The 13,235-nt window shown below is 45.6% G+C and overlaps 1 protein-coding gene across 4 annotated transcripts in view; it reads right to left on the bottom strand.

Annotated features, from left to right (window-relative positions):
• kif26aa (kinesin family member 26Aa) overlaps positions 1-13,235 on the bottom strand; it is a 167,972-nt gene that overhangs the window by 16,026 nt on the left and 138,711 nt on the right. For all 4 annotated transcript variants that reach the window (XM_064925706.1, XM_064925707.1, XM_064925708.1 and 1 more), the window contains 5 exons: positions 11,018-11,227; positions 8,215-8,308; positions 5,964-6,226; positions 4,918-5,101; positions 534-693 (listed from right to left, as the gene is read on the bottom strand). In XM_064925706.1, coding sequence (XP_064781778.1) covers positions 534-693; positions 4,918-5,101; positions 5,964-6,226; positions 8,215-8,308; positions 11,018-11,227 — 911 coding nt within the window. The remainder of the gene's footprint in view (positions 1-533; positions 694-4,917; positions 5,102-5,963; positions 6,227-8,214; positions 8,309-11,017; positions 11,228-13,235) is intronic.

Genomic DNA, 13,235 nt, shown 5'->3' with positions numbered 1-13,235 from the left:
AAGCCCACCCTACTCTATACCGTGTATAAATAAAGCTGATCTTGTCAGACTCAAGTAAAAACATCTCATTCCACATATTCCTTTTCACCAGACTCAATCTTCTATATTACAATCCAAACCCCCTCATCTCTTTGAAGCCGGAATACACCCTTTCGTTGAACCATAACACTGTCAATAATTTCCCACGTTGGTGCTTCGCGAATTCCCTCAACTTCTCTCTTATCCAAACAGGCCTAATAGGGCTTCATAGATTATTCCTGTCAGGTGGGAAGAACAATGGAGAGAGATAAAAAAAGGCCATGACACAAAGCTAGACACACAGACACAATGCAGACACATTCAGATTGGCATTGTGAAAAAAAACAATTATTCACGAGCATCTGAATGTGTTTGTCCCTCGTTTCAGACATACCTGTAGGGTACGTAAAGAAAATATCATATTCAAGAGCGTTTGTCCCTCGTTTTCAGACATACCTGTAGGGTACGTGAAAAATCTTTATTCACTAGCGTTTGTCCCTCATGTTCAGACTTACCTGTAGGGTACGTGCTTGGCCCCATTGGCCAGGGCGAGGATGACGTTTCCCAGAGCAGAGAGCGACAGACACTGGCCTCCACCTCCTTCCCGAGTCCGACGTATGTCTGTCTCACAGCTGCCCAGATCCAGCAGGTGCAGACGACTGCGGCCGCCAGACACTTTATGAGAGAGGGAGAAAACAGCAGAGACAGATAGACAGACAGACAGACAGACAGAAAGAGAGAGAGAGAGACAGAGAGAGAGAGAGAGGGAGAGAGAGAGAGAGGGGGAGAGAGAGAGAGTGTGAGAGAGGTAAATTGAGAGAAAAAAGAGGAGCGACTCTGGGCCCATGGGGTGGCGCACAATTGGCCTAGCGTCGTCCGGGTTAGGGAGGGTTTGGCCGGCAGGGATATCCTTGTCTCATCGCGCACTAGCGACCTGGTCAGCGTGCACTGCACCCGGCCCGCCACAGGAGTCGCTAGTGCGCGATGAGACAAGGATACAGTGTTTCCTTCGACACATTGGTGCGGATGGCTTCCGGGTTGGCTGCACGCTGTGTTAAGAAGCAGTGTGGCTTGGTTGGGTTGTGTTTCGGAGGACGCATGGCTCTCGACCTTTGTCTCTCCAGACCCCGTTTGGGAGTTGTAGCGATGAGACAAGACAGTAACAACTAACAATTGGATACAACAAAATTGGGGAGAAAAAGGGGGTTTAAAAAAAAGAGAAAAAAAGGAGAGATGGTAAATTATAAAACCTGAACTTTCACTAGAGCACCAAAATAAAAACAAGCTCAGGAGTTCACATTGAATGGACCACTTCAAACTTCACATCCCCCCCATTTAGCTTTGTGCTGAATGACCGATACTGTACTTTGCTCCATTCATCTTTCCCTCGATCCTGACTAGTCTCCCAGTTCCTGCCGCTGAAAAACATCCCCACAGCATGATGCTGCCACCACCATGCTTCCCTGTAGGGATGGTGCCAGGTTTCTTCCAGACATGACATTTGGCATTCAGGCCAAAGAGTTCAATCCTGGTTTCATCAGACCAGAGAATTTTGTTTTTCATGGTCTAAGAGTCTTTAGGTGCCTTCTGGCAAACTCCAAGCGGGCTGTCGTGCCTTTCACTGAGGAGTGGTTTCCGTCTGGCCGCTCTATTATAAAGGCCTGATTGCTGAAGTGCTGCAGAGATGGTTGTTCTTCTGTAAGGAACTCTAGAGCTCTGTCAGAGTGACCATTGGGTTCTTGGTCACCTCCCTGACCAAAGCCCTTCTCCCCTGATTCCTCAGTTTGGCCGGGTGGCCAGTTCTAGGAAAAGTCTTGGTGGTTCCAACTTCTTCCATTTAAGATTGATGGAGGCCACTGTGGAGGCCACTTCTTGGGGACCGTCAATGCTGCAGAAATGTTTTGGAACCCTTCCCCAGATCTGTGCTTTGACATAATCCTTTCTTTGAGCTCTACGGACAATTCCTTCGACCTCATGGCTTATAGGGTATTGTGTGTAGATTGCTGAGGATTTTTTTTAAATGTAATTTAATCCATTTTAGAATCAGGCTTTAACGTAACAAAATGTGGAAAGTCCAGGGCTCTGAATACTTTCTGAAGGCACTGTCACAACAACAAATTATTTGCACGGTACTTATTCTGCCACTAATTTGTTACCCGACCTGCTAACACTGACAGTAAAGCTGTTGCATTATACTCATTCTGCCACTACTTTGTTACCCGACATGCTAACACTGACAGTAAAGCTGTTGCATTATACTCATTCTGCCACTACTTTGATACCCGACCTGCTAACACTGACCGTAAAGCTGTTGCATTATACTCATTCTGCCACTACTTTGTTACCCGACCTGCTAACACTGACAGTAAAGCTGTTGCATTATACTCATTCTGCCACTACTTTGTTACCCGACCTGCTAACACTGACAGTAAAGCTGTTGCATTATACTCATTCTGCCACTACTTTGTTACCCGACCTGCTAACACTGACCGTAAAGCTGTTGCATTATACTCATTCTGCCACTACTTTGTTACCCGACCTGCTAACACTGACCGTAAAGCTGTTGCATTATACTCATTCTGCCACTACTTTGTTACCCGACCTGCTAACACTGACCGTAAAGCTGTTGCATTATACTTACATCACTGATTCTTTAGCTTTTTCGCCGATTAGCTGACGTTAGCTGTCTAACGTTTAACTTCATCTCGATCTAATTCACTAGTCTCAGATAATGTCAAGTAACGACTTCCAGTCTTTTCCTGCCCTTGGACGGTCTAAGTATTTAGAAAAGATAATTCTCGTTGGCTTGCCTATATGTCCTTTCATCTTGCCCCAGACCAGCTGGGGAGACAACCCTACCAAATGACCGAAACCAGCAGAATATCCAGGTTTGCATAAATAGCCAAATGCAGAAGAATATTATAGCTGTTTTTTTGATGGATACAGCTCACTAGTCCTTACTACAAGATGATTAGCCATCTTTATGCAATACACATAGCTAGTTAGATACAAACAAGTGTTACGAATTTACCAGTGATGAAGTGATTCGAACACACGTATAAATGTACTGAGTAACCGGAGCCCACAGCTTGAAGCCTGAAACCTGAAACCATGAGGTTTATCTAACATGGTCCTTGGGAAGTTGATGAAACTTCATTTGGTGGTGTTTTCTCCTACTATTGTTCAAACAAAAACAATATGGAACAGCTTTCCGGCATCTTAAAAGCAGGGTTAGTTAGATCTGTTGGGATAGGCTATTTGACTGATAATGGTGACATACATTCCACGCGACAGTCTAGCTGTTCATGTTAACATTTTTACCTTTAGAATTCAAGTGTTTTTTGGTATGATGTCATTTGTTGATTAAGACGACATGGAATTATATTAAAATGACCAATCACGCATATACAAAATGTTTATATAATGTTAAAAAAAAACAACAGCCGTTGTCGGGTTATGATTAAAGTAGGCAATTTAACAAAGGAGTGAAGGGAGTACCCTATGGCTGTATCCTACTCTGGGCGTGGTCACGTTATGCCTTGCCTCGCCGTGTGTATCTATGAATCAAGAGTTATGGACAGTCGGCTCAGAAGTGATAATCAAAAAGGCTCGCACTTTCGGGGGGGGCTAACTGCTCACAGATAAAAGACATAGTTACGGTTGAGAGGCCAGATTCCTTCCCATTCGAGCTCATCTAGGTCAGTGGTATGAAAACTTTGACTCATATCATTAAGAGTAACCCGAACGGTGTCCTGATTTAACACAGTGGTGAGGCTGAAGATTAACCTAGCGTCAGCAAGATTTACATTCCCCAGCGCTCCAGAGTGACAACCCTCCCCGGAACCCGGGAATTGCAAACTAGCCTCCCCTTTTATGTGCCACTCTATAAACATTCCCAGAAAGAGGACTCAAGCCTCATTACCTATTGAAATGTATTCTGGCTCCGGACAGCGTGTGTCGTGTCTACCCCCGCATTGCAGCGGAGGGAGTGTGAAATACTAATGACAGCAGCTAATGTAGAGGATGCGGCGATGATGACAGGTAGGCTAGGGCAGCGTATAATGAAAATGAGCTAGCCTTCCTTGTTAGTATTCCTGTTAAGGCCTTATCAGCAACTCCAAATGAAGCTAATTAATACAAGTTGGATTGGAAAAAAAGAGCAAGAGAGAGAGAGGAAGAGCTAGAGAGAGAGGAAGAGTGGGAGAGAGAGAGAGATAATAGACTTGCTGGATGGCCTAGCCTTTCCAGCAGGCCTTAACATACTAATGATGCATGTGAAATATGTTCTCCAGATAAAAGGGCAAGGGTTTTTCATTGTGCTGATCAGAGCGGTTCCTTTGAGCGTCAAGCAAATTAAAGACGTCATTATCTTTCAAAGGTTTATCTGCATCAATATGGTGGTCAATGTGGAGCTCCAGATCAATATTTAACATCATATGAATAAGACACCATATTTAGCTGTCATCACATGAATAAGACACCATATTTAGCTGTCATCACATGAATAAGACACCATATTTAGCTGTCATCACATGAATAAGACACCATATTTAACTGTCATCACATTAATAAGACACCATATTTAACTGTCATCCTCCTTCATTATGTAACCTCTGATGACTGATGAAATTCATACATGGGTAGACTGCGCATTGAATGTCAAATGAACTCGCTAGAAAAGGTTTTCCTTGCCCAGTGTGCTCTGGTGGGTTTACACTATCTGGGCAATTCCATTGGTTGAATAGTCCCAGGCAAGTCAAACCAAGCAGTATATATATATATAAACCAAGTATTTGAAAGAAAACAAATACCTATTTGACCCAGGTGTACTAAGTGCCCACACCAGACCAACCATCCCCAACTTCTCCCCCGACACACAGCCACGGGCACCCTACTCACTTCCTCCTTTGACACTCTTCTCCATGCGGTACTGGTAGATGTGGAGGGTGAAGAGCATGTGTGAGTTTCTCCTCTCCTCCTCATCGCAGTGAGGGCGGCTGGTGCTTCGTGCCTCCAGGGCTGTGTCCAGAAAGTAGGCAGCCCGCTCTGCAGTGGCCGCACGCAACTCACTCTGGTTCTGTAGCTGAGGGGGGAGAGAGATGAAAAATGAGGGAGACCGAACAAAAGAGAGGAAAAGAGACAACTCATACTAATACTACTGAGACTAGTACTGTACCTCCTACTGTTCCTGCTGTTGTAAAAGCTTTTCATGCCAATAAAACCCATGGAATTGAATTGAGAGAGCGAGAGAGAGAGAGAAATAAATAAAGAGAGAGTGCACGAGAGAGAAAGGGGGAGGTACAGAGAGAGTTGCTAGAAAGGTAAAGACAGAGAGGGAGAGAAAATGGGAGATGAATTAAGAGAGTAAGAGAGACTCCCACACAGACACATAATGAACGAGATGAAAGAGAGAGGGAGACACAAATAGGTGAGAAAAGAACATGGGAGAGACGGACAGGGAAATAAAGACAGACAGCCATAGACATAAAGAAAGAAAAGAAGAGGGGTGGTGGGGGGGCGAGTGAAATGAGAGAGATGAAAAGAGACTGCATTAGAAGGGTCTAGCTAATTGGGCGAACAGCACACATTTCTGGCCCGGTGGAGGGAGTCTCCTGGGTGATCAGGAGGTCAGATATGCACACAAAGGGAGGGAGAGGTGAGAGAGAGGGTCCAGGGAGGGAGAGAGGTTGTCTGAGGAAGTCAGGTGGAAGCGGCATCACAAGAGCCCAGGTAGCTAAAGAATTGAAGCATTCAATGACGGGTGATTTATTGTTGAGAAAGGAGCACACAACGTAAGCACAAATTCTAGATATTAAGTCAGAATATAGCTGAACATAGCCTATGCTAGGTTTGTCACAAACTATTAAAATGCTTTCTCTAGAACTCCCCACCCAAAGCGAACACACACACACACACACACTCCCACTAGCCAACCAGCTCCGTACCTGTGACCCGCAGATGGGGTCCTCGCGCAGGTACACCCCCGGAGACTGGCCATCCTGCAGGCTGCCTGTGGACACATTGGACAGCAGGTCGGTCAGCGCCTCGTCCCGGCCGGAGATCTCCACGGCGGACACGCGGACCGAGAAGCGTGCCCCGGCCTTCTCCTTGCGTTCCTCGATGAGCTTGAAGAGCCAGGAGATGGCGCAGGGAGCCACACCCAGGCTCTGTGTGGAGCAGTCCCGACCAATCATGGTGTATGTCTTACCTATGGAGGAGGGTTCAGAGGTTATTTGAGGTGGTGAGGGGTGCGCTTGTTATACTTGTTGGGTTGTTTTCTCAGACATGGACTAAGCCTATAGTTTTGGTCTAAAAGGCATGTCCAACTGAGATTCTCAATTGAAAGTGCATCTTAGTCCTTGGCTAGACTAAATCTGTGTCCTGTAAACTGGCCTGTCGGATTTTAAGTCTGCTCTCCAAAACAGCAGGGGGGCAGGTAGCCTAGTGGTTAAAGCATTGGACTAATAACCGTAAAGGTTGGAAGATCAAATCCCCGCGCTGACAAGGTAAACATCTGTTGTTCTGCCCCTGAACAAGGCAGTTAACCCACTGGTCCTAGGCCATCATTGAAAATAAGAATTTGTTCTTAACTGACTTGCCTAGTTAAATCAAGGTAAAAAAAACTGTCAAAGGTTGCTTATAGTTATATATTTGTTCAGAAAGGAAATAGCTAGTTCAAATAGGAATAGACACATCAAAAACAGGTGTATGAGTGCAGTCTGCTGTTGAAGTAGATAAAAGACAGGGTTGACAAAATGTTTTAACCCAATGAGTCCCACCGTATCGCCGGGGCACCTTCAGGCTTCGAACCCATTTTAAACAGTGTGTGTTTGAGCTACAGACGACTGGGTTCTACCATTTGATGAGTCTATTTTTCGTGCATCCGTAGATAGCAACCATGTGTAGTCTGTGTGATTAACAGGAGATGAGCTAGAGAGGTGTTTGTGAGACAAGAGCGGATCCCGAAGGGGACCGGGGCCGGGTCTTTCATACAAAAAACGTCTATAGAGTCTTGAATGGTTTGAGCTACAAACTATTAAAGCCATCTAAGCTAATCTATGAAAAGCTGAGACTATCACGAACATGCACATGTTTTGCTCTATGATGCTCACCAGCTACACAAGACTCGTTAGGAGGTAAGGGGTTCCCAGGACATAGTGTCTATAATACTGTAAGCTCACATAGTTGCTGTCACAAACTCCAAATTCCACACAGTTGTCATTGACTAGTTGGATATAAATTTCCCAGAGAGCAAACAATTTCTGCAACTACAACATTCATATAAATACATTTCTACCTGGTTTTTGGTTTGGTGGACCTTGTTTTTCTATTTATATCAATAAAAGTCATGAATGCAACTGTTTATGTCAAATTATTTTGTGTTCTACTTACAGCCCTGGTTGTCCTGAAAATAGAATGGTAAAACACTTCATTGTGAGGCTAAATATAAATATATATATATAAATATGTGGTCTGGACATGAAGTCTATGGATGTGGATCAAATATAAATATTTGTAGCAGTAAGAAGTAACAGCAGAAGTAGAAGTTAACAAACAACACGGGAGATCTGAAGTCCTCATCAGTGGGTTTGGCAGACCTACACAGCCAGAGGAGAAACAAAGGACTAGATAAAAGGACAGACTGGTCTAACAACCAGATGGAAAACAAGAGCACTTTACATTCTGCATAAAGCTCTTTCTCTCTCTCTCTTTTTTTCCCACTCTCAAAAAAACATGCGCGCGAGCACACACACACACACACACACACACACACACACACACACACACACACACATCCTACAACATTATACTGAAGTGGCCGCTGCCTTCCTTCTCTCTGCCTGTCCTTCAAAGCTCTCCACACAAACTCAAAGAGGGCTTTAAAATAAGGCAGACAAAACAAAAGGGGATTCTCCATCTCTCTGCTCTATTGTAAACAATCATTGGGACTCCCACCAGGAAATGAAAAACGTGAAGTGGTTTCCTAATGGGAAAGGGGGGTAGGGACCCACAATGGTTGAGTCAATTAAAACAGGGACCTCTGTTCAGTCAGTCATCCAGTTTGTTTCTTGAGGTGTGAAAACAGGAAATTAAACTGTTTGACACATTAATGGGCCGTCATTCGTTATTTCAAGGGCATAGATTTGTGTGTGTGTGTGTGTGTGTGTGTGTGTGTGTGTGTGTGTGTGGTCATACCGAGGTTGGCATGGCCTAAGCAGAAGATGCAGCCGTCTGCACCGTTCACCACCGATTGGATGACCTCCGCCACCGTCCCCGAGCACACCTCAGCCTATCAGTAGAAAGCACAGATCATTTCAGCCAACGACAACACAGCATATCACACCTCAGTCTATCAGTAGAAAGCACAGATCATTTCAGCCAATGACAACACAGCATATCACACCTCAGCCTATCAGTAGATAGCACAGATCATTTCAGCCAGCGACAACACAGCATATCACACCTCAGTGTGACTGAGTCTCTGCGTGTTTGTGAGTTCAGATCATTTGACATCACAGGACATCCCAATAGCAAAGAGGCAAACACAACCAAGCAGAAAAAAAGCACAGCACCATGTCAAACATACAAGGAGGGGCCATCTACAACCCTTTGAATGCATATCAAATGCAAACACTTCTAAGACCTAAAAGCACCCGGGGCGAGAGTTCGTAGGTCGCAGTGCATTTCTACACGTTGCATCACGCTGCAAATCTCTCTTGGTTGTTTTAATATGAATGACCCGTCCACTGTATTCACAGTAGAAGAACTGACATATAGGGCAGCACATTGCAGCTATAGGGCCTAGGACAGTGGTTTTCAACCTGTGGTCCGCTGATTTTTATTAATTCATTCATTTAACGGTCGGAGTATTTATGATATTACAAAGATTTTCTAATTCATTCTCACAATGCAATTGTTAATAATAAAACAGATACATGTATTTTGTTACTTTCACTTACTACAATTGACCAAATTTGACCACCAAGATATTTGATTGGATTGGGACCTGCTGGCCTAGGTAATGCTGCCTCGCTTGGCAATCTCATGACTCTGCCTGATTCCAGGATGCAGAGTAGACATGCATTGCATAATATGGACATATAACGTTTAACGTTCTCAGCTCTCTCTCTCTGATCAGTCCCATTGCAGGCTCAGTTCTCTCTCTGATCAATCCCATAGCAGCCTCAGTTCTCTCTCTGATCAATCCCATAGCAGACAGGCAGAGCCACAAAGCCTCCATGATGAAGTGTTCAAACTCTGGCACTACGCCTCGTGTGTGTGTGTATATGTGTGAGAGAGAGAGAGTGAGGCGATGCTGTGTGTGTGTGTGTGTGTGTGTGTGTGTGTGTGAGAGAGAGAGAGTGAGGAGATACAGTAGTGTGTGTGTTGCTGTGTGTGTGTGTGTGTGTGTGTGTGTGTGTGTGTGTGTGTGTGTGTGTGTGTGTGTGTGTGTGTGTGTGTGTGTGTGTGTTGCTGTGTGTGTGTGTGTGTGTGTGTGTGTGAGAGAGAGTGAGGAGATACAGTAGTGTGTGTGTTGCTGTGTGTGTGTGTGTGTGTGTGTATGTGTGAGAGAGAGAGAGTGAGGAGATACAGTAGTGTGTGTGTTGCTGTGTGTGTGTGTGTGTGTGTGTGTGTGTGTGTGTGTGTGTGTGTGTGTGTGTGTGTGTGTGTGTGTGTGTGTGTGTGTGTGTGAGAGAGAGTGAGGATGTGTGTGTGTATGTGTGTGTGTGTGTGTGTGCGTGTGTGTGAGAGAGAGAGTGAGGAGATACAGTAGTGTGTGTGTTGCTGTGTGTGTGTGTGTGTGTGTGTGTGTGTGTGTGTGTGTGTGTGTGTGTGTGTGTGTGTGTGTGTGTGTGTGTGTGTGTGTGTGGTTGACTGGCAGTGTTCTAATAGGAGCTGGACAGTAGCTCTGAAGTCTTCTTCTTCAAAGCCGCCTCTCCTTTGAGCAGTAGGGTCACCAATCATCAGGCTGACGTTGTCTGACAGGATACCCTGGAACCTGTAGCACAGCGCGTGTTGCAGCTAAAACTGGTGCAGGCAGAAAGGTTTGTTGTTTCTTTCTCCCCTGCACTTTGGGGCTGGTTTCTGATGCAGGGCTATATCCTCACACAACCATCACCACAACCACCCACCACCACCACCACCACCCACCCACCACCACCACCCCCACCCACCCACCCACCCACCCACCCACCCACCCACCCACCCACCCACCCACCCACCCACCCACCCACCCACCACCTACAGCCACCCACCACCCCCACCCACCACCCACCCACCACCTACAGCCACCCACACCCCCACCCACCCACCCACCCACCACCTACAGCCACCACCACCCCACCACCACCACCCACCCACCACCCACCCACCCACCACCTACAGCCACCCACCACCCCCACCCACCCACCCACCACCACCACCACCACCCCCCACCACCACCCACCACCACCCCCACCACCACCACCATCATCACCACCACCACCATCATCACCACCACCGTCACCACCACCACCGTCACCACCACCACCCACCACCACCACCGTCACCACCACCAACCACCACCAATTTTTGGAAAGCTTGGCTAAGCCCTGACTGGAATTCATAGCACTTTGACTTTAAAGGGACCAACTGCTTAGCCTGTTACCAACCCCCATGTCCAGAATAGGAGCTGTGGTCACTTTCCCACCCTCCTCCCTCTTGGACATCTCATCATATCAAGAACATCATACAACACCACTGTTCGTCAACGCAGGTTCTGGAGATCCACAGAGTGGGAAGGCTTTTTTCCCCCAGCCCAGCACTAACACACCTGTTTCAGCTAATCAACTAATCATCAGGCCCCTCATTAGTTTAATCAGTTAGTTGAATTAGTTGAAATTGTGTTAATGCTGGGCAAGAACAAAAGCCTGCACAACCTGTAGGTCCCCAGGATGATGTATAAAGAACAGTTGTGAGGACAGGAGACGCGGGGTTGGGGAGAGTGTCTGTGGCTTACTTGTGATGCATCCTGGGAGAAAACAGCATCGAAAGCAAACATCTTGGGGGCGGCTGTGGCGGCGCGCCTCTGGGCAGCACTGGTGTGGCAGTTAGCGGACGTTTCGCAGAGGGTGAGCTGCTTCTTGCGGGCGTCCACCTTTAGAAATGACCTGGACTCTGAGGTGTTGCTGGAGCCCTGGGCAGAGCAGATGCGCACCATCACTTTGACCTGCAGAGAGAAAACAATGTCCAACCCCCCAAAAAATGTCAATGTATAATGTTGAGTGTGTAATGAACAGTGTTTATATTGGTATACAGTAGCGTGTCTAAGACAATGTTCCACTCAGGGACATTAAAGTTCATCCTTTCCTAGTGACTTTTTAAAATCAAAAGCTCACATTGCAGAAAGGTCAAGTCATCCTTGCCAATACATGTGTTTCTATCTCAAGACTAATTACTAGGTTAAGTGTAAAACTATATACACAACACACCTGCTCACTGCTTTATGCTCATGATAATTCACCTGGTCCTGCTAACACTAAACTGAGGCACTTAAGCTAACTGCTAATGCTAATTAGCGTACCTCAATTACCATTAGCTTTGTGACACTACCTTGTGTACTTAGATAACTTAACCTGTCATGGTGTAGCATGAATGGAAACAACATCACCGAGCATCAACATCACCGAGCATCAACATCACCGAGCATCAACATCACCGAGCATGCATGCTACGCTAACCTCTTCAGTTGCCTTGCCAACCCTTCACGTTTGCTGAGACTTGGATGTGCGACTTGTCAGCATGGGGATATTCCGATTCCCGTGCTCCCCACTCCTTCTCCCTCCTGCCTCATCCTCTGGCTCAGGAATATCCCACCACTGACATGTGGGGATTCTCCAGACTGAAGAGGCTGTCCCTGACCTTAGCATGTCATTGACTTGGGTACTGTAGTAAACCAAAACAACAACACTTCATGAGGAATGAAGCTGGTTTGTTTTCTATGAGTCCAGCAAGTACTTGGCTCAGTCTTCCATCTACGGTGTCAAAGCCCACAGCAGCTGGCTAAACACTGACCAGGCTAGTGTAGCGTAGTGTAGGGTCGGCTCTGACAGCTCCCATTCTCCAAAGGGTTTTTATTGTGCCCATCAAATAGCAGCTGAATCTGCAGTTTATTCTGAAGGGGAGGTTAAGTTCAAAACCAATAACAATCTTGGGGCGGCAGCAGTTTTGAAAACGATGTGACCCTGACCAAGTCAAGCAAATCTTAACCTCTAACTCACACCACCACTAGGAATGGATGGACCAAAGAAGACCAGAAGCCTTTTATCAATCTGGTCAATTCAAAAGAAAAACTCAACCGGAGGATTTTAAATTATTTTCTTTTACAGTTCATGACGTGTAGTTCTTGACAGAACAGTTTAGTCCTGATCTGTTGGCTATAATATACCTGCAGTACCAAATCACAGTAAAACTAACAGTTCGAAGGATAACAAAATGAAAACAAATGAGAATACACTATCATTTAATTTGCTATAATGTTTGGTGATGTTCAATACCCAACAGAACCCGTGGCAACAAATCTAAGTAAATTAAGTGATAAAAAAATGCTATATGCTGTCGGATGCAGTTAAGCTGTTGCTGATTTTGGCTGCGCTCCACGTGCTTCGAGTTTGTTGACATTCCACCGCCGTTATCATTAGCGACTCAGTCTAGTGACCTGGAAATGTGCCACCCCCAACAGCTGTATCACGAAATTCATCTTGTTCATAAAATATAGCATGTTCCAAATCGCTCCCAATATAGAAGTGCTGTGTCTATCCTGATTAAATCTCTCCATTTGGATTTGCGTTCAACAACAACATTTACAGTTTCTGGATTAAAGTTCCTCTTTCGGTTTTGCCTTTTCCATTATCCTAATCGATACATCAAATTGATCAATTAACGTGTCACTCAGCGAGCAACACAATGCTCCCCCCTCATGAAATATGCATATCCGTACCTCAATTATGTGTCATAATTTGAACAAACCCCAATGAATTGAAAACCACTAATTGAGATTAATACATTAAAATCGGGTTCCTTTCATGGTGGCATTAAGCCTCTTACATGAGTTTTAACTCTGCATGTGTGGGTGAAGGTTTATTCTGATTGGCTGACTCAAGTAGCCAGTCTTCCATTACCACCGACAGTGCTACTCTTCCAGATAGATCAGTCATATACAGTGAGCTCCAAAAGTA

This window comes from Oncorhynchus masou, chromosome 19 (assembly GCF_036934945.1).
Source record: "Oncorhynchus masou masou isolate Uvic2021 chromosome 19, UVic_Omas_1.1, whole genome shotgun sequence".
Taxonomy (NCBI): domain Eukaryota; kingdom Metazoa; phylum Chordata; class Actinopteri; order Salmoniformes; family Salmonidae; genus Oncorhynchus; species Oncorhynchus masou.
This window is presented reverse-complemented; position numbering and strand designations above follow the sequence as displayed.